Source organism: Suricata suricatta, chromosome 5 (genome assembly GCF_006229205.1).
Source record: "Suricata suricatta isolate VVHF042 chromosome 5, meerkat_22Aug2017_6uvM2_HiC, whole genome shotgun sequence".
NCBI classification, from domain to species: Eukaryota; Metazoa; Chordata; class Mammalia; order Carnivora; family Herpestidae; genus Suricata; species Suricata suricatta.
The window spans coordinates 109,725,856-109,747,228 of record NC_043704.1 but is presented as its reverse complement, the minus strand read 5'-3'; the positions used below and the strand labels follow the sequence as shown (position 1 = coordinate 109,747,228).

The following is a 21,373-nucleotide window of genomic DNA, read 5'->3' as shown; positions in this document are numbered from 1 at the left end:
GGTACTAAGACCCCAAATACTATTGCTTTAGAACTTCATACATACATTATGTGTGTTGTTCTAGGAAGTGGAAAATGGATGGTCAGCCTTAGCCTGTAGTATATTTTGACAGCATGAATGAGTCAACCAAGCAATTTTCCAGACTGTTTAATAGTACAAAGGGCTTCTAAGGAAGTTATTCTTATGACGAGCTGAAAGTATTTTTCTGAGTAACTGTTCTAGAGAAAAACAGGTCATCTTTGGAAGAAAAATGATCTCTCAAGTTACAAACATTCTGAAAGTGATTTGATCACTAAAATCTGTTTAGCTTATGACAAAACTCCTTAAAAGGATACTGCTTCACCCATTTCCAATTATTTAGTGAATATTATCTTGAAACTCAACAAGAAATTATGCTACACCTTTGTACATTTTAGGTCAATCATCATGGCAGAACATGGCCATTCTGTTTCTTGAACTGTTGAGTTTTTTAGTCTAGTAGCAGAAATAACACTGCATCATCATAAACTTAAAGATCAAATGTTTTAGGTTCATAAAATTACTGCAAATTTATTCCACCATGTGGTTTTAAACTATATTTGAATGAAAATAGGACTTGATCTATGGAAAATCACTCTTCTAGGTGGCTTGAAAACATGCATGTCCAGCAGCATCTCTTCACTGGGTGACAGTGCTCAGTGTGAGCCTGATGGATTCCAGCCACGAGGTTTATCATTACTGCGTAGATCTTTGAAGGGACAGGCCGCAAATCTGGTTCCTAAGCCATGACTAGCTCTTTCGTCAATTTGATGAATAGAAATAAAATCATTACAGATTAAAACATAAAAGACACTCTGCAGTCATTCATAGACTGCAGCCCGCTTTCAAATTGTAGTGTCCTGGCTAGTTACGCACCCTTGATTATTACGATTTTTTTCAATAGAAGGCTAATATTTAAAATTTGGCGTTTAACCTGCTAATCTCCTTTTTATGGGTACTGTTGGAAGTGTTTCTAGTATTTTTGAAGTAACGAAACAAAATTGAGATTTAGCTTTGGTTCCACTTAGGGTAGGTTTTGACCAGAGTAGCTGTGTAAGGCAAATCACTCTGTAGTCAAGATTCTCTGCAGGTGAAGCTTTATAAAAATTTTAAGTGTCAAAACCTCAGATGCTAGGTTTTTCCATGGAAAATCTATTTTTGTTACCTATTTTTTTTTTCATTTTAAAGGATTGTTCATGTAATGTTCAAGGGTTTTACTTGATATTTAGAGATACGTTTTTTTCTTTGTCACTTTCACTATTGAACTCTAGTGATGCCTAAATTGCTAGGATTGCAGTTAGAAGAGTCTTTAGAAACAATGTGATACAATCCGTTTGTTTTGCTGATTTGGAAGCCGAGGAGCCATCAGTGGGTTTAGGGCTCAGTTATACTCACAGAGATCCTAAGATCATCAGGAACCTTTAAATATGACGAGTTAATAGGTCATAGCAATAACTGGAATATCTTGTCTTTGTTTCTTGAAACCACATTACTGATAAACTTGATTGATGAAAACTGCTATTAAGGTCAAGTCACTGCTTTTTACTGCTATTAAGGTGGATAACTTTCTTGACTATCCTGATGCCTTGATTACTGGTGGCATTCAAGGTTTACAGTATTTGCTGTTTAGTAGTAGGATCTTCAAATAAAAAGTATCTATAAATGCAAATTTGTTATAAAACAAATAAAAGGATGTACAGGGCACAGTTTAAAATGATAACAACATGTATAATACCCTGTACTTTAAATTCTACATTAGCCAGTTGATTCTTCCAGATGCTTTTTGTTTGTTTGCTAAACTCTTGCATTTGTAGCCCACTTGTGGTTGCAGTTGATGGGTGAATTTAATTCTTCCTCCTAAGAGGCCCTCATTATGTAATGATTATCAAAAGAGACATATTCCATGAAACGATTAACTTTTCTTCTCTACTTTTCCCTAGCATTCTATGTATCATAGAATAAATCACATTACACCTGATTTTACAGTTCATTTGTTCATGTTTCTTTTTTCCCCACTAGCTGATAAGCTCCTTAAGCCTGGGAAGCTTACATTAATCACTTCTGTATGTATGGTGTTCTGAATATCCTTGGCATTTATTAAGGGTTTCATGAACTGAAAGCAATGTTTCTTCCTGACCATGACCAATCAGTGTGAGCAGATTTTATGTGCTTTTAAATTCATAAATTCAGCTTTAGAGAATTTTTTTTCCCTGGAATGGGATGTCTGTTGGATAGCAACAATATACACTGTTTCTCTAAGGAGTCCTTCATTTACGGCGGCACTCAAACAGTTAAGTTGCTCTGGCACTATAATGGGTTGTTTGTGTTCTCTTGATGTAAATTTCTGAAACAGGCCTTCATTTGTCCTCATGCCATGTTTTGTATGTTATCTCGTACAGGCAGAACATAGGGAAATGCGCAGGCTTCCTGGAACATGGCTGTATGTACAGCCCATGTCTCCAGTAGGGAATGATAATTGGTTGGTGCAGCTGCAAAATACACAGTTATTTTTCTAACAGTATTAACCCTCTGTTAGTAAAAGTGCTTTGTTAGCAAAGTGTCAAGTTATGTAGAATATTTACCCTTCAGAAGTTTTACAGGGAGACGTGGTATTACCAGGACAGCAACATTATCAGTTTTCTTTTTTCTTTCTTTTCTTTCTTTTTTTAACTCTGCTGAGAATATTGAGAAGAGTCTATATTAGTGTTTGTGCTTATTGTGAGAGGAATATTCTGGGAACCAGACTGCAACCATAGCAACTATAATTATTATTATTTTATTGTGGAACTTATAGTACCAAAGAATCATGATTTTTATAGGGAGATCCCTGTATCTCTGTTGCACTTAAATTTTGACACTAATTTTAGAAGGCAAAGAAAAGTTTTGTCTTCCCAGTGTTGAAAACCCTACAGTGCTGTAAGTCTTCAACCTGACTGTCCAAGCTTCTGAAAAGTATAAATGTCTAGGCCCTGCCTCTTGTTAACCTGCTCATTACTTTTTCCCTCCAATAGTTATTTTAGGAGCTGTATGACATAAGCTGTTTTAGAAAGAAATAAAAAGTTCTACAGGGTCAAAAATGATCCGGATTATCTGTTGACACCAGTATTCCTAGCAATTAAGTGTTGGGAAGAAACCTATATTTATTCACTTTGAAGAAGGTCATCAGGGCGGATTAAAAATTTAGTACTTTAGGCTCATTAAGGGTTAGAGTGGAGTAATTATGTAGCTGTTAACAAATGCTTCAATCTCCACTTGAACATTAAGATATATTACTCCTTGAGACTTACTGGCCCTCTTCAAGGAGCTTCACAATTTGTAAATGTCATCTACTTTGAGAATAAATTCTGCTGATCCATTATTTTCGATTTGGCATGCTTTCCTGCAGAGTGTGTTTTCAGAAAAGGTAAGGTCTTGAAAATAATCTTAAAGAGATACGGGCTCTGTAGAGTCTCTCCCCTTGGTGTGAAGCAGTACTTTGTGGAACAGTGAGCCTCTTCATACATTGCTCAAAAAAGAGGAGTTTAGAGAAGACCTTCATCCTGGATTTATTTTGTTTGTTGATAATTATGAGGCCAGTCTAATTTTCTAATTTAGCAAGTTGGAAAATAATTAAAATGTTTTGGAGATAGCACATTGAGCCGGTGTACCATTCTTCGTCATGAAAATTGCAAGGAGTTTTGTATCACTAATTGCATATCTATTATTTGAGGTCATGCTTCCTATTTGTATAGCTGGGCAGTAACATGTTATCTTCAAAACATGTTAATTTCAAAATGTTAATTTCTGATCCTCTTTCAGACTAACTGGAAGAGATAGTGATATTTGTTTTCTCTTGACTTTTTTGTTTTGTTTGTTTAATCTGAACAGATCACTTTTCACTTAAGGCAATCTTTTAACCTCTAACTCAAAGCCTCATCTCTCTTGTATGATTCTAATAAGTTAGATAATATTACTGTTGTATAGAAATATGAAAACTCATATATTACTTGCGCAGTTATTTTACTTCATGAAACTGCAGTGACAGTAGACACACATTAGAATTCTACCATACTCCTAGCATAGACCATGGTAGTTAGTTTTAACTTCCATGTTCCCTGTCTAAAAGTTTTTAAAAAGCAGAGGTTGTGCCTGGGTCATCCAGGAATCTATGGTGCCTGCCCATAGGCCTAACACGTGGCATACTTCCAATAAGTATTATGTTGCATTACTACCATTAAAATGGGACAAAAAGTGGAATACCAGTTGAAACCGCCCTACTCCGAGCCATAACCTTCTTTACCTTACCTCCAAACGTTACAAAGAAACGACTCAACTAATCATAGATGTTACAGTTATAAATTAGACTATACATTTCATCACAAGCTGACACAGAGCTGACACCTCTTTGAAAGTCCTCTTTCATTCAGGGAAATGCAAGTTAGCATTGTGTAAAGAACACTGGAATTCTTTTGCTTGAAGGTTCACTTCTCAACTAATTGTGATATTAAAAGATAAAAATAGACACCTAGACTCTCATCTCAGCCTGATAACTGGACTGGGAAAAAAAATGTCAGTTTAGTTAAGTTTAACAGTATTGGTTGTCTGAGATATTTGATGTACCAGAAAACAGTGTTCTTTGATTTTTTTCATTGTTAATCATTTATTCTGTGGCTTTTTCTCCCCTGTGGCACTAGACTGAAAAAGTGATATTTTTTTGCCATTGATAAGCGTTAGGAGTAAAAAATCAATAGTTAAACTGACCCAATAAAAGATGTCTGGGACTTACTATTGAGACAAGAACCTCAGATAACAAAGTAAATGGAATCTAACCAGGCTCAGAAGGATCTTTTGCATTTGTTTTGCGTATGTATTAAATAGCATGGCATGGTGCTCATGAATTACATTTTTTCTATGGAGTCTATATAAGCTAGGATTCTGTTAACTAATAGATAGGATGCAGGCTCTGAGAGCCAGACTCAGTAACAGTCAGCAGCAGACGTCCACATGCCAAAACTGGAGACATCTGACCAAGGGTTCTAGACTTCTAAAGACATCTGTACATAATGTAGCTTTTTTTTTTTTTTTGCTTTGCTGATCACCACTTCTCAGCATTTTATTTGCATTCTATGTGAAAAATAGATTTTATATATCATTAAAATTTTATCTAGATATGTTTATTGGACACTGTTAAATGATAAAGGGACTTCATAAGGCGATAGAATCAATATGTTAATATTAATAATTCTAACTCCCTTTTGTACACATATAAAATTTAACTGTGCTTACTTATTTAATGCTATTGTTAAATGAGCAACTTAAAGGAATTTCTTTAAAGCAGTGGTGTAAATATATACATATTAATCATTTGAATTCCATTTTATATATTCTATTTTATATCTCCATATTCTTTCAATTTTTAAAATGTTTATTTATGTTAGAGAGAGAGCAGGAGCAGGGAGGGGCAGAGAGAGGAGACACAGAATCCGAAGCAGGCTCCAGGCTCTGAGCTGTCAGCACAGAGCCTGATGCTGGGCTGGAACTCATGAACCACAAGATCATGACCTAGCCAAAATCGGACACTTAAGCAACTGAACCTCCCAGGCACCCCTGCATATTGTATAAATGTACATAAGACTTACATATATAATCTAGTTTTATGATCGGCTTTTTTTTCTCTCTTCTGATCAGTATCATTCAACACCTGTTATATGCAGGAGGTCTATAAAACATGGGGTTTGCAAAAGTAATCTCCCGTTTTTTAGTTGCAATGTCTGTTGCTGACCCACCTCAAGTAATTTCCTTCAACTGTGTTTTCATTTTTAACTTTTTCAGTTTGAAATAAATCCCCTTATGTGTTACCTGAGGGAGGAGTAGTTTAGCAGGAAATCACTTACTAATCACAGTTCATTAATCACATAGAAAGAATACTTTTTTAAATGTCAACTCTTCATTCATAGAAAATATATGTTTCCTTGTGGAATCTTGATGTATTACTGTTTGTCCTCATTGCCTTTGACTCACTATATTATACTCCTTAGGCTTTCACGAATTTCATATACAAATTGGCTGTTACTCATGTACACTGTCCTGTAAATAAAGATAGCAGGTGTACCTTCTTTGATTTGCTTGTTATACTCTTTATCATATAATCAGCCTATTAATTTATTTCTCTATCTGAATAGCTTGTTGAAGGCTATGGCCAGTGGTGCGCTGGAGCTGGCTCACATAACACTTCTTACCAACTTCAGGTTCAGTGATGTCACATTGGCAGCTTGAAATTGGCCATGGTAGGAGTATTTACACCATGGCAATTGGCAAATGCTGCAGCTCTGGGTCCTTCCCTCTCCAGAGAGCCACTTAGACACTTAGCAGCATCCACTGTTTATAGTGTCATCTCTTTTTTTAATCATTTGCCCATGTAGAATAGCCATGTCGAATTTTATTTCCAAGTAATTTTTCCCACATTTTTTGAGACACTTAGAACATTGCTCAATATACCACTTGCTGAGTGACTGAGCAAGTTACTTAGGACTTCTGTGTCCCAGTATCCTGATCTCTATGCTAGGGATAATAATATTATCTACCCTGGAGTTGATGTGAGGTTGAATGAGAAATACATTTATCTCAGTATATTGGCAAAATGCCTGATGCACAGTGAGCACCACAATAGTACTACCTGCACCTGTCTCTCTGTACCTTAAGTGATAGATATTTATTGATCTCATACTAAATACTTAGCATTTTGTTTAGTCCAGTGGGTTATTGATTGAGGCCCAGTGCCTGTAACATTGAGTATTATTGATAGGCTCTGGTGCAAAAGACTTCCTTTTTTGGTGTTCCAGCCTAATGTCTTTTGTTCTTTCTGTCTTTTTGCTTAGAATTTTTTTTTCTCCCCTAAAAATGTCTTGTAACCCTTTTTCCTATTTAGATTTAGTTTAGGTATTAATTCCACTAGAAACCTTCTCCTCACCCCAGCCCTGGCCATGTTTTGTCCTGTCTCCTTGTGTCTGTGGTAGGCCCCATTCATCTCTCTTGAATTGTCTTTGGCACATGAATTATAATTATGTATTTCTCTCTCTCAAGTTGAGTGCATGGCTGGTGACTTACCACCTTTGTGTTGACCGTTTAGTAAAATGCTGGATATGCAGTACCCCGACTAGAAATGTTGAATGGCTATTGACTGAAGGAATAAGACCAACTGTGCTCATAAATATCTTATTACTTGGTTGAAGAGGTAATACATAGACATGAAATGAAGGTGAACAAGAAAACATTTTAATACTAGTGTCTATATTTCTAGATTTTAAATTTATAATTCATTTTCAGACAGATGATTTTTAGAAGTAAGTTAAATCAGTTGACAGTTTTTCTGTTACAGATATAAATGAATTGTTAGGTCAGCCAGATCAGATGGTAAGAAGCAAAGTCTAGCTTGTCAAGTACGTTTTGGGACTTTGGTTCAAAAATAGAATACAAAGTCCAGTTGTTCTTCCAGATAGTAACTCCTCTTTTGCTTTCTGTTTGTGGTGGTGTGGGTTTGTTTTGTTTTGTTTTAGCTTTTAAAAGTTATTATGGCAGTTTTCAAACATAGACAAAATTAGAGAAAACAGTGTAATGACCTCTATGTATGTCTGAATCAGAATTTTGTGTGCATGTATTTATATGTCCATCGCTCAACATTTTGCCCATCTTGTTTATTGCCTCACTTACCTTTAATTTCTGATGTATTTTAAAACAAATTCAGAATCCTGTCAGTTTGCCTATCCCTTCTTTAGTATGTATCTGTAACAGATTAGAACTCGTTTTAAATATATAATGCTATTTCCAAATCTATCAAAACTGTCAATAATTTCATTATATTACGTAGTACCCATGTTATGTTTAATTTTCCCCTCTTGTCAGAGCAAGCGATCAGATGAGCATCTAAACAGGATTTACACATTCCATTTAGATGTTACTTCTTTTAAAATTCTTTTATTCTGGGATCGTTTCTGCCCATTTTGTCTTCCCATGCTTTTATTTGTTGAAAAGTTCAGTCACTGCCCTGAAGAAGATCGGAGATTCTGAATTTGGCTAATTGTTTCCCCATGTGTTTGCTGTGTTCTTCCATTTCTCTGATTTTCTAGAGACTAGAAATTAAAGCTAGAATTGAGTTCAGTCATAATACTATTTATTATTTGGTGTGAATACCTCCTGGATGGTGCTGTGTATTTTCAGTTGCATCTCACCAGCGGGGCATAATTTCTGTTTACTCGCTTTTAATGATGCAAAAATTTACCAATAAGTTCAGGCTAGCCTAGGTCAGTCCTATAAAGTTCCCCATAGACTTAGATCAGTGTTTCACCTCCTTGTTGTTTTTTTTATAGCTTCTTTATTTTTTTTTGACAAATGGTGACCTTTAATTTTAGCATTCTTGCTGCATTCATTGCCTGTCACTTTTCTATAGAGAAGTTTTTGTTAGTAACTAATTGGCATCTTCATCACATGTTTTGTATTAGAAAGATGGAGAAAAATGCATGAGCTTTATTTATCTATTCCAGAATATAATTTCTTAATATAAGATGTAAATATAGTTATAGATACATTCAAAGTATTCTAACAAGTTTTGATAAAATTTCCCTTGGGGATATTCTTTGAATTATTTTTCTTAATACTCTTTTGCTGATTATTACATTTTGAGAATATTCCTTCTCATGTGGTGACGGGAAGTCTTTTCTTCCTTTTTTGTTCACCATCATATACCTCCATGTGATTGGATTTACCCACTTAGAAGATACTTATTGAGCATCTTTTGGGGGGGGGAGGACAGATAAGCACTGTGTGAGTCACTGGGAATAAGGAGACAAGCCCTGCCTTTTTCACAGAGTTATATAATTGGAATTTTTTTCTACTTATAATGTGACGTGATTAAAAAAAACAGGTATATGAATCTAGTTTTGGTTACTCTCATATTTGATGTCCTATATTATAAATATTAACCAACAATCTTTTAACTGACTTTAAGGTTCCTGAGCCTAGAGCCCAAAATAGGGACAATAAAGACGTTTAAAGTTGTTGGTGCTGACCCAAAGAAAAATGAGGTGTCTCCGTGTAGGGCATTGTATGTGACAAGCAAGGAAGTTTTAATTTTTGTTATTTGAAAAAGTAAGAATAGGGAATAATGGGGATCCCCCACAAGACTGAAAGTAAATGGTAAGATCTTATACTATTTTAACTTGAGCAAATGTATTTGAACTTTATTTGACTCTTATTTTCAGAAAGTAAGGGTGACATTTTGGGGATTTCTTATTTCCTATAATTAAAGTGTGTTCGTCAGATCTTTAAAGATGTTTTTGGATTTTAGAGAATGTGCAATTTCTAAGGCCTTGTGAACATCTTCTCGCATGAATAGCCAGTGTAAATAGGACTAGTATGATACTGCTTTCTCTCTAGGATTCTATGGCCATGAGATAATATAATATTGAATTCACCAAAAAATGGATTATGTAAATGCAAGGTTATGATTAATATTTTGTTAGGCATGCCGCGTTAGATTGTGAAGTTTGGGTATATTACTTAAATAATCATTGCTATTCTGAAACTCTTCTCAGATGTTTTCTCTGGGATAGACATTACTCCTGTTCAGATAGTATGTAGCTACATAGCTATTATGATTATTTAAAATTAGGGTAGAAATCAAATTCTTGTCATGTAATTAAAATAATTGTTTGCAATTGAAAATCAGCAACTGGAAAAAACTTTACATTCTGCTTGTAAGTCTATGCTGACATGTTTTATGATGCTATGGAGGAGTGCTGGGAAGCAAGAGAATTTAAAAAAAAGTGGCTTTATATTTGCTTTGCTGGTACTTATCAGGAAATTCGAAAGGAGACAAAAAGCTAAGCCCTTTAATCGTGGTGTCTGGTAACTAAGGATTAGACCGAATTTAGCTTTGAAGATCAACAAATGGGCATTTATATTATGTCAATAGAAAGAGTAGTTGCATTTTTTGGCTTGAGGAGCTGGCTTAATCTGAATAGCACAAAAGTTGACCCAAAAAAGTTGGCTGATACATAAATATTGACTATTTTAATCTGTTGAAAACGGAAGGCTAGCATCAAGGATACAGTAGTAAAATTCTAAAAGGAGTTGTTGAAAAGTAAATGTTACGCAACATGAAAAGAATGCCAGGGGAAAAACTGACAGAGTAGAATAACAGGAAGATTAGTCACTTCTGAAAGGGAAAAAAAAGGTGGAGAGAGGGGGAAGAAATGTTTTAAACAGGAATGCAGAACTGGAAGTGCTAGTGCTAAGAGATAGGTAGGAGCTAATTTAGGAGTGAAACTGGGCCTAAAAAAGGAAGAATACTGGTTGCATTTCATCATGCAATATAAAGTTTATAGTAACAAATACAAATAAAAAGGGGGACCATTTTCTGTTGGGTATTAAGAGAACCCTGTAAAAATAAGAGTGATGTTTACTTCTTAGCCGATTTGACTCAGCCGAGGTCCTCCACCAATGTCAAACATTTATAAGGAAAATGTATTTCTTTCAAAACACACAATGTTCTACTGTTTTCAGGGGTTGGATAAAATAAAAGCATCCTGTACATTTAAAAATATGTACGCTATTTGGCTTGAAATAATTCTCACTCACACATTTCTTTATCTGACGACCAAAGGAGTAGCTGTCTCCTGAATATTTTATGAGTTATTTCTGGAAATCCTCAAAAAATATAAGTGGCAACTCACTGTATATCTTAAATACATATATATATATATATATAAAACAATTCCTATGACAGAAGACAAAGTAAACATCACAAGTGTGTGTATGTGTCTGTGTGCATGTCCCTAGTTTCTACCCAGGTATTAGGGGAATTTGTGGAACAGATTAGGCTGGGCACATTTTCCAGCTGCTCTGAGTGTTCTCATCTGTCAAATGGGAACAGTAATATACCTGCCTCAGTTATGCAATGAGGATTAACTGAACCAGTAGGCATAGTCATGTGCCTAACATGGAGGTGGCGGTTTGTTCTTTTAATTTATAATCTTGTCCCCGGGCATGAACACAGGCTTGTGTGATGGGTTTTCAGTTAACAATTGGGGAGTTGGACGGGTCCAGGAGAGGCTCTTACACATGCCCTTGACAACTTAAGCTGTACATATGTATCCATACTTGAGAAATGTAAATGGATTACTTTTCTTGGCCATTGCTTAGTTAACTCCAGTAAACAATGAATTGCATAAATGTATTAAAATAAAGTAGATCTCTTTTGCATTATATAAGCATTTCAGGGCAGAATCCACTTATTCTATCAGGAAAGATATGCTAATATTATTGTAATGCAGAAAATGGCTTAAAATATATTGAAATAAAGATAATCAAATTTAGAGACCCAAGACTTCTGTTATTTTATGTAACTATATATAATATATCATTCTGTATCATTGAATTAATAGAAATGTGATATAATCAGGAGAGTATTTCCAGTTGATTTTATGACAACTTCCAATTCTTTCATATCTCATGTGCATGTAACTCACTGAGATAAATTTTAACTCTCGCACAAAATTTGGTGTTGTATGAACACCAAATATTACTAAATAATCTGCCTCTTTCCCTCTCTCCTCCTCCCCTCTTTCTCTCTCCCCTTTGTACCTTTACCCACACGTACACAGTCCTTACACACACACACACACACACACACACACACACACACACACGCAGAGTTCCTGGGCATACCTGCATAGGAAATGTTTATTTTCCAGACTACAGAAAACAAATGTTATCTCAAACACTGAAAGTCCTTCCTTTTCCTGGTTTGGAAACACTAAGTCATACTGAGTTGCTTGTAGATTTTCTTTAGCTAGCATTCAGGTTTATTTAAAGCATAAAGTTGTGAGAACAGAATGACTCAGGAGTTTGTAATGCACAGTTAGAACGTTTCACTTTTAGATCCCCATTTTGTATTTGGCTGAGTTCGTATTAGTTAAGGATTGGTAATAGTGCATTGTTTAGTTTTAGGACAACCTCGGGGGGGCTCACTACAGCCCTACCTGTTTTGACCTAAGTATGGCCTAGAGTTGGTGCTTATCAATTTCTTTCTTGCCAGGTAAAGCAGAGTTCAAGGAATTAAATAAAAATGTACTCAGTAAAAGCTGATGAAATAAGAAGTGACTAATGTATTCATCTACAAACATAACTTCTGTTGTTTGCTATCTTTCTGAAAGTAAGGTCTTAAAATGACCCAAACGTATAATTCTCTGTTTTTAACTGCACTGCCATTAACATCAGCAAGAAATAATAATTGTTGCTGCAGTAGATAACTTAAACAGTCAGAAAAAATATATATTCAAATATCTATCTCTAGAGACAGAGATATATAGATATTCAAAATCTGTATATCTCTCTATATAGATATATATCTATTTTTTCTATATGTAGACATATATATGTTTGAATGTATGTTTTTAGATATAGACATATAAATATTTGGAAGATATATAGATATTTGGATGTCTGCATAACTGAGTCATGATCTTCTAGTCTGTCCCTAGAAGTGCCAAGGTCATAGAAATCATTTATTATGATCTATCTTATGTAAAAGCCTATGAGGTTGCTTTGTTTTCTTCATCCAAAAGATGTCAGAATGTGTGTTTTTTTTTTAGAATTTTTGAATAACTTTTGTGTTAATTTAGTGTTAACATTGAAGACAGATAAATTTAAATCTTGTTGTCAGCCAGAGAGTGAATCAAGCTTATGTGGGTACGATGTATAATACCACCACTCTGGGAACTCTGCAGAAGATAATTGTCTAGAAATTGGGTGAAGAATTGTCACCTTCCGTCTTTGGAAACTTTTGATTTTAAAAATAATTGAGAGTAAATAGACTCTAATGCATCACCTCAAGCTGTGCCACATGGGCACCTAAATTTTTTCTTGCTAAATGCCACCAAATGGCTCCATTTCTTACAGCTTATGGCTAGATTCTGACAGAGGGTATATGACTTCACCATAATTGCATTTTCTCTCTGAAGTTTTCATGGTTTCTTGTGCTACTTTATATTAGGTTAAAGCCAAAAAAGCTGAAACTAGCCAAACTTAGTCCATAGAGTTAGGCTTGCTGCTAAATCAAAGAGAGAGAATGGCTTCCATATTCTCCATTGGTTTCTCAGTCTTATATTGGCGACCATAGGTGCTCAATTTGAGCTGTCTCTGATTACCCAGATGGCTTCGTGTCCTTGAGAGCTCATTCAAAGGTCATTTCAACTGATGAATATTCAAGGAAGTACCTTGGTCCAAGGTTGGTTCAACCCATATCTCAGGGGATGATATTCAGATTTCTGAAGCTTCTCTAATCTCACAATCATTGTCTTGGTCCTGCACATAACTAAATGTATAATTAAATGATGCAAATAAAAGAGAAGTGTGGCTGCCCCTCAAACACGAGGGCCAGTACTGTGCTGATAATAATCTTCTGGCCCATGAGTGCTTCTGAAGATAAGATATACTTGGAAAATAATGTGAAAACTGAATTTGTCCTTGCCTTTTTAAAAATTTATTTATGTGTTTAGTTTTTAGAGAGAGAGAGATAGAAAGAGGGGCAGAGAGAGAGGGAGACATGGAATCTGAAGCAGGCTCTTAGCTGTCAGCACAGAGCCTGATGTGGGGCTCGAACTCACAAACTGTGCGATCATGACCTTAGCCAAAGTTGGACACCCCACTAACTGAGCCACCAAGTGCCCTGCTCTTGACTTTTTTTTTTAATGTGAGCATCACGGGTACATTTAATTCCTTAAGTTAGTAAACACCATTAAGGGAAATAGATGTGGACTTGTGCATCATGTACACTGATGTACTTGATGCATATTAAGTTTTGTGAAAGAGGCAGGAATCGTCAATCCTCCTCCCACCAGGGGCCTGGCCAGGCCTGACATTTCCTACTCTCTTTCTTTAAGCATAACATGCCATCAACTTTGGAGAGGCGGCGGAGGGTAGGAATAAGAGCGAAGCCATACTTTCAGGAGCTCCCTTCCCTAGATCCAAAATTTACATTTGCTCCAAAATAGTCGTATGACTTTGGCAACTTCCTTGGCACTCTATGCCCCTAAATTCTCCAGTTTACTCTGCTAAATGGGAGTACATCTGCCTGGTTGGGGTGTTGTGAACCGAATAATACAGGTCAAGGACTTAGGGACTTTTTCGTGCACACAGTAAGTACCATATGCATGTTAACTATTATCGAATCATAACTTTATGTAAACATGTTCTAAGGTCTATCTTATTAAAGGTATACTTGCAGCACAGAAAACAGTGAAAACCAAAGAGAATGTTGGATTTTAGCAAACTGTTTAAGGGCCCCAGCTCTGGACCTGGGCGACCTGGGTTCAAGTCAGTTGCGAGCTCTGTGACTTTGAACATGTGATGAAAGCTGTCTGCGCCTCCCTGTCCTCATTTGCAAAGTGAGGCAGCAGTCGTGTCGGGTCTGTAGTGGCTGTGAAAGTTAAGCGGGATAACATGTGTAAAGCACTCAGAACAGTGCCTGGCATTTCCTGAGCATTCAGTACTGTCAGCAATGGTTCCTTTTATTGCTTTGATGATGAGGCAAACATGTGAAGTATTAATATTACAAGACCCATATTCTTAGATGCTGTGTATGTAGAGTTTCATGAGAATTGTTTTTCTCTGCTGTGCAGAGAACAATGCTTCTGTGTTCTGGTGTTTATAATTCTTTAATTTATGATTATTCTCTTAATAAGTAAATGCTTATTAAGAAAATAATAATCTGTTTTACACTTATCCTTGGTTGAGCTATTTAAATTTTTAAAAAACCTCTGGGTTTTAGCTCTGGATAAATCAGTTAAATAAGGTAAATGCTTTGTTAATGATGTTATGTGCTTGACTCTGTTGTGTAGCCATATTCTAGCCCTTGTTAAGTTGAACAGCACGAATGGAAAACAACTCATCAATAACATCAAAATGGGAATGGAATATAGAAGCAAAGAGAAGTCATTGTTCCTTCTATAAAATAAAGAGCATAAGACCTAATATTTCCCCATCTGTTGGGAGTGTTGTAAAGATTATGAAAACCTCAGCGTTTTGAAAAAGTGATTCTATGCCAGGAAGGCAGATAGAACATTAGGAAAGAAATGACCAAAATTGCATGATGGCATTTATTTTATATAGTAACATCCTTTCTTTCATTAACAGGAATTTTAGGGCAATCCCCACGCTTAGTAGGAGTGAGGAGGGCGAATGAATTCTTGAAAGGGTTCATCAAGGCTACCTCGTAATAAAGTAAACCTTTAAGAACATGTTTTCCATAGAATTAGAAACTTAGAATTTCATAGTAACAGTGTATTTATCACCTTGTTTGGGGAGCAGGTTTTAAGCATGATCACAGGAAAACACCTGTTTTGACACTCTGGGAAAGGTGCAAACATACGGGCAAACTCTGTCTAGGTGTAAACAAGAGTGCTTTGGCTAGCATCCTGCAAGGAGCTGGGTCTAAACGGTCTGCTCCTGCTTCTGCTGCTGCTGCTGCTGCTAATCCTGCTGGGAAGGAAAAGTGGCTGACCTGGCATATCCTTTACTCAGTGCTGCAGCAGTCACTCAGGAAATGTTGTTTAAGGGGAACCTTCTGGATCCTTTTCATGGCACCATGGCGAGAAGAAGCCGTATCTTATCTATTGAAGATAAAGCATGGAGTTGGCTAATGGATGCTGGTGAGTGCATAAGGCAAATGGGGAGCCAGTTCACAAAGATATCTTTTGGGAAGGGCTGGCCTCTCAAGGACGGACATGGCGCCCATTGGAAAGTGGCCTTGGATAATGTGAACATCAGAATGTTGTTTTCGAGGGGAATCATAGTTTTACCACTGGTGACCTGATCTGTGACCTTGTATACATTCTATAAATGAAATTCTTATTTGTTCCCAGCTTTTCTTAACTGACTGAGCCACCCAGGTGCCCCTGTTCCCAGCTTTTCTAATTGAAGATACTAATCTGGAAGTTAGATAGATACCTCAGTACATGGAACATGGTTTCCAATGTAATTTCCACGATTTTATTTTTACTCTTGTTTTTCACTTGACCTGCAGTGATTCAAATGACTTTTTAGTATGTGAAAGCAATTTTTCCTCCTTTCAATTCTAAATGAACACTTCCTTTTTTAACAGCAATAGACCATAGAATTTTAATTTAAGAGATTACTTAGTTATGCATACTTCTGGCTAGGAATATTCTTTTCAATTCAAGATAATTATGTAAGAAAATTAGTAAAATATTGGTTACATTAGATAGTTGCATGAGTCTTTGATATTGCTGATATATCCGTGTACCAATACAAGGTAGCTTCCTTGAATAAGTTCTTCTGTTAGTAAAGTGAATAATTTGAATGAGGTATCTCAATTTTTCTCATTCTAAAATGTTCTTTTTCCAATTTGCCCAAAACTCTATGATTTAAAGTACATGTATCTCTCTTCTTCCATCTTATAATTTAGAACCCACATGAATGTATGCCATTTAATAGTTTGCCTGTGTCTTTCATCAAATGATTAGAAGAGAGAGAAAGAATAAGTTTTCTATAAAGGTGAAGGCCAAATATTCCTAGAATAATTAATCTATGTTTAATAGGTTTTTCCATAAAAAAACGTAGACCACTAAGTTTAGGAATTTATAGCAACATTATAAAGGCGCTGACAAGCCATGTAGGAAGATAACTGTTTTACTTTTAAGAAGTTTGTTTCACCTCAATCCTCCTAAGCTCCTACCTCCCCCACATTTTTGATTAGTGCATTTTCACATAAGGTACCACCATTCAGGCAATGAATAGCTATTGAGCACCTGCTGTGTTTCCAGGCTAACTAGCTACAGGGATACAATTGTGAGCACATTTGTCAAAATTTTCTGATTTTGTGGTGCTTAACAGCAGGGAAACACAGGTTGAGATGTGTTGATCTCATTCCTTTAGTAAGATACTTTAGTATCAATAGAATGTATATTTTTAAACAGCCAGTACTGATTTTTCTATTTCCACTGAAAATAATCCTGACATACCATATAATCTAAAGAGCTGTATAAATGAATCTATGTTGCCATTTCACATTTGGTAATGTTTACTCACATTTTTGTACTCCGCATTCTTTTGTTTGTTTTAGTTTTTGTTGGCTAGATTGTTGAAACTGATTTTCATGAGTGGGATTGACAACACAGGTCAGAAAAACAAACTGTAATTGGTGTTTTATGTTTATTCAAAGTCAGACTGTACATTTTTTTAAAAGTCTGTTTCCCTTTGGTTTCCACCATAGGGGCTCACTAAGTTTTTCCGTATCCAAACCTATCATATCGAAATGATTAAGTTTTAAAATAAGTTTTAGTTCAAATCAACATCTAATCTTAGCCCCTGTTTAAACAATAAAAATATTTTTAATCAGAAATTCAGATTCTTCATCCTTGTTCCTTATAAATTCTCAATTCTCTCAAATTTAAATTACCAGCTACCTGGGCAATACTTAATATTATGTAGCATAAGGGTATTTCATTTTATAAAAGTGATAGACCCTTAGTGACTTATGGGACATAAGTAGATTTGCCCAACAAGAGCTGTTTTTATTGTGTGTGTTATTACCTGTATATCTATATCTATATGGTGAGGCATGGAAATCAACCTTTGTTTCCTAAAACAAGATGATTGCAACTATTTGATACCAGGTAAAAGATTATTATTAATATTTTAGTTCACGTGGATTTAAAAACATATGTAAATAAATACATGAAGTCAAGAATTGCATACATGTGACTGCCATCAGGCAGCACATTTTCTTCTTATTTAATTCTGAAACAAGCTTGGAACAGCACCCGTGGTTAATTTGTTTCTAGTCTTGAAAAATGATGATTCCTAAATTCACCTGATTATCTTGATTTTGACACATTGGGAATTATTAAAGTTCTGTCAGAGTGTAGGTTACATTTCTGACTTGATTTTATCCAGATCCTTGAAGCAGGACTGTCCTCAGGTCTGTCTCTTGTACTTGTTTGATAGTTAATATTCAGCGGGCTCCTTCGGGTGAGCTCCTGAGGGCCTGTGAGTCGTTGGAGAGCTGTGAAGAGTGGCTAACAAGCTCAAAGGAGCTCTCTGGAAAACAGAACATTATCAAGTCCAGCTTCTGGAGAGTCTTAGCGGTTTATGTGACCATGCATTAACACCTAGTGCATTAATGACATTTTCCTGTCTTCCTCTCTTTACTTCTTCCCTTTTCTTCTGTGTCTTCCTCTTTTAATTTCTGAATACTCTGTCCACTCCTTTTTCTTCATATTCTTTTTCTCTTACCTCATTCAGTCTTTTCTCTTACCTCCTTCAGTCTTCCTCTCATCTGATCAGGATAGGAGGTGATATTTGATATATTTGGTAAAGCAATGTTCTTATTTAAAAAGCAGTTTTAATTATATCTCAAGTTAAAAATCAGCTCAGTTTGAACTTCTGTTACATGTTCTCCTCTGATAATGGACACCTTTGCCTTTTAATTCCTGTGGCCTTGTGGATTAGCACCCTGTGATTTTATATATTTGTAAATTTTCTTAATATGAGTGTTCTAATGACGGGATTTAGGAATTTTATGTCACTTATTAGATTTTTAAGCTCAAATGCAGTAGGCATACTGTAATATGTCTTCCTTACTTTTCTTTCTAGACTAGAGCTCCATATCCCCCCTCACCTGTGTTTTTGGCTCTCTTACGGGATGCTAGAATGGCCTGTCTCCATGTATTTTGTTGCATTCCGCCATTGCTTCTTGCGTTCTGTCGGGGAATTTTGGTGGTTCTTTTCAAGCGCTACCTGAGCTCTGTGCTAGTTGTTCATTCCCCCAGGGTCTCGCGCTGTGTGGTCATGTCTCCACTTCCTCCGCCCTGTCCATTGACAGAGCCTGGGCTCCCTGACGGCTGCCTCTATACCCCTGTGAGGGCGGGAATATTCCTCCCCTGCTGCTACAATTGAGCCCGTGCTGGGTACCACATTGCCCTCTACACTTGCTTTCAGTTGTTAAGGCTTCCCAAGCTTTGGCTGTGGCTCAGTGATCCTGCTGTCAGAACCCTGGAGCTTTTCTAGCCTCGACGCTCAGTGGTAGCAGCAGGTGATGGGATTTCTCCAGGCCCCTAAGACCCTGGGAGCAAGAGAATGGCCGTTTGTCATAGACCTCAGGACTTTTCAAAGCACCAAGAAACGTCTGCAGAAGATGTGTAAAGGTAAGATTCTGATTTCTCTAGGAAGCTGTTCTAGAAGCTAAAAACCTACAGCCATGGATTTAATGTAGACTAAATAGCTAAAGAATATCCTTGGGGAACTCTGTGCTTGATGATAGAGCCAGGATATGAGTCCGTGATTGGGTAACTATGTATTAAAACATCTCTTTTGGGAATTTGATATGATATTAGCATTTCTAATTTATTTTATTTGTATTAAACTTGGCATTGAATAGATAAAAATTTCTTTTTCCATTCTTTGAATTGGAATCTATGAACCACTCTTTTCTCTTTCACACTCTGCATTGTGTATTCACTAAGAGAAATCTTGAGAATTAAAACAGTTAAGAGAGTAAAAAATAAAAGTTGTTTGTTTCCAAATGCCTGCATTTTGTTTACCTCTCTGTTAATGTTTAAAACTCAAAATATTAAATTATTATATCCTTAATTTCTTTAAACTCAAATTCCTAAAGCCATAATTAATACAAAAGGAATGGGAAGAGCTGTTTGGATCGTAGTAGTTCAAGGGTACAGTATTGTCCTTTGTCAAAAGTTACTGCATAGCCTTCTAAATGTAGCATTCTCTCTTCTTTTAGGGCTTTGTTTTTAATTTTTTAGAAGAGAATTATTCCCTGTCCCTACTGTTTGGGGAAAAAAAAATTACTCATATGGGTGTAAATAACCTGGATGAAAGGTGTGTGGTGGGGCAGGGGGAAGCGAGAGAGATCAGCATCTTGAACAACATGGTCTTCGCTTCTGCATTATTTACAACCTTTATTCCTTACTCCGCCTTCATTCATAAGCAGTAATCTGTCAAGCGATATTAGGCGGCTCCTCTAGTATGAGATCTTCTGTGGCCTTACTCTCCATTCATGTCTTTTTCCCCCTTTGTTTTCTTGTCAATATGGACTCAATCTGTTAATTGATTCCCTGTAGTTGGAATCAAGGCTATTAGTGATCATGTTGAAATTCCTTCATCTCAGTAACTAAATATGTAACTGAAGTTTTAAAACTGAAAAAGAATATTTACTAATGGCTATACAAAATGAAGCAAGACTTCTCTTTAATAGTGCCTATTTAGAATGCTTATTTTTAAGACTAAAAGATGTTCAACAAAGTATTTTATTTACACTTGAAAAGAGCCCAGTTTTAGTTCCTGGAGACCTCAGAAGTATAAGTAAATGGAATGTTTTGAAGTCTTTCTGGTGCGTTAAATTGGGTAATTGATTTCATGTGTATAAACAGAAGAGGAAAATTGTACAGCTTTAATTCTTAACATTTATAATGAGTTTATAGGTTTTGAACGTGTCAGGCACAGTCTCAAGCCGGGAGGTTGCGTTTTTCTCAGGTTGGCTTGTAACGTGCATTTTCATTTTTCTATTTATTTAGAATTCTTATATTCTTCTAGGACAAGAATTGAAACCATGTATATATTTAGTTATCGTTATATACTATGTTATGCTATAGATTCTATTATAGATTACATTAATTCTATGCCTAATATTAAATATTAAGATAGAGTGATTGAAATTATCGTAGACATTTATAAAATTACTATAAAAATTTTTAATTACTTAAAATATTTTGAGTGGAACATAATGAGTTAGTGGTATTCACAGCATTTAATGTTTAATGGACAAAATAACTTCACATAAGCTTAACTCAGTGCAGTAATGCTTAGACTTCAGTGATTTCTTTTTTAGGATGTACAGAAAAAGTACATCATATGAAGTATTGGCGCTGTAAAGATATTAACAACTACCTAAATAGAAAAAATGTATTGAGTAAATAATAGGATGACTCTTTTGCAGATAAGGGAACAGAGGACTGAGAATTCACAAATTTTAAGCCTAGGGCCAAGACCGGAACACAAATCACTGAATTCGAACCTAGGGCACTTGACTCTAGGCAATGGTATTTACTGAAGTTGCTATGCATTTCAGTCTGCCAGTGTCTGCAGAGCAATGAATGGAGTCTAGGAGTTAAAGTGATTTTCTTTAGTATCAAGTGTGTCTGATCATGCCTGATAAACTTGAGCTTACTTCTGCAGTGTAGCCTGATTGGGGCCTTTCTGATTTCTTGTTATTTCTGCCTTGTTTAATGTGGCTTGCCTTATTTATATTAGGATTTTGAAAAGTACAGTGGAAAAATCATTA

General features: G+C 35.8%; 1 protein-coding gene across 4 annotated transcripts in view; it reads left to right on the top strand.

Moving 5' to 3' along the window:
- Positions 1–21,373, top strand: part of MBNL1 (muscleblind like splicing regulator 1) — a 177,487-nt gene that overhangs the window by 49,892 nt on the left and 106,222 nt on the right. For 2 of the 4 annotated variants that reach the window (XM_029940030.1, XM_029940031.1), the window contains exon 2: positions 15,577–15,704. The exons of the other annotated variants lie outside the window; for them this stretch is intronic. In XM_029940030.1, coding sequence (XP_029795890.1) covers positions 15,699–15,704 — 6 coding nt within the window. In that variant the 5' untranslated portion in view covers positions 15,577–15,698. The remainder of the gene's footprint in view (positions 1–15,576; positions 15,705–21,373) is intronic. 4 annotated transcript variants of the gene reach the window in all.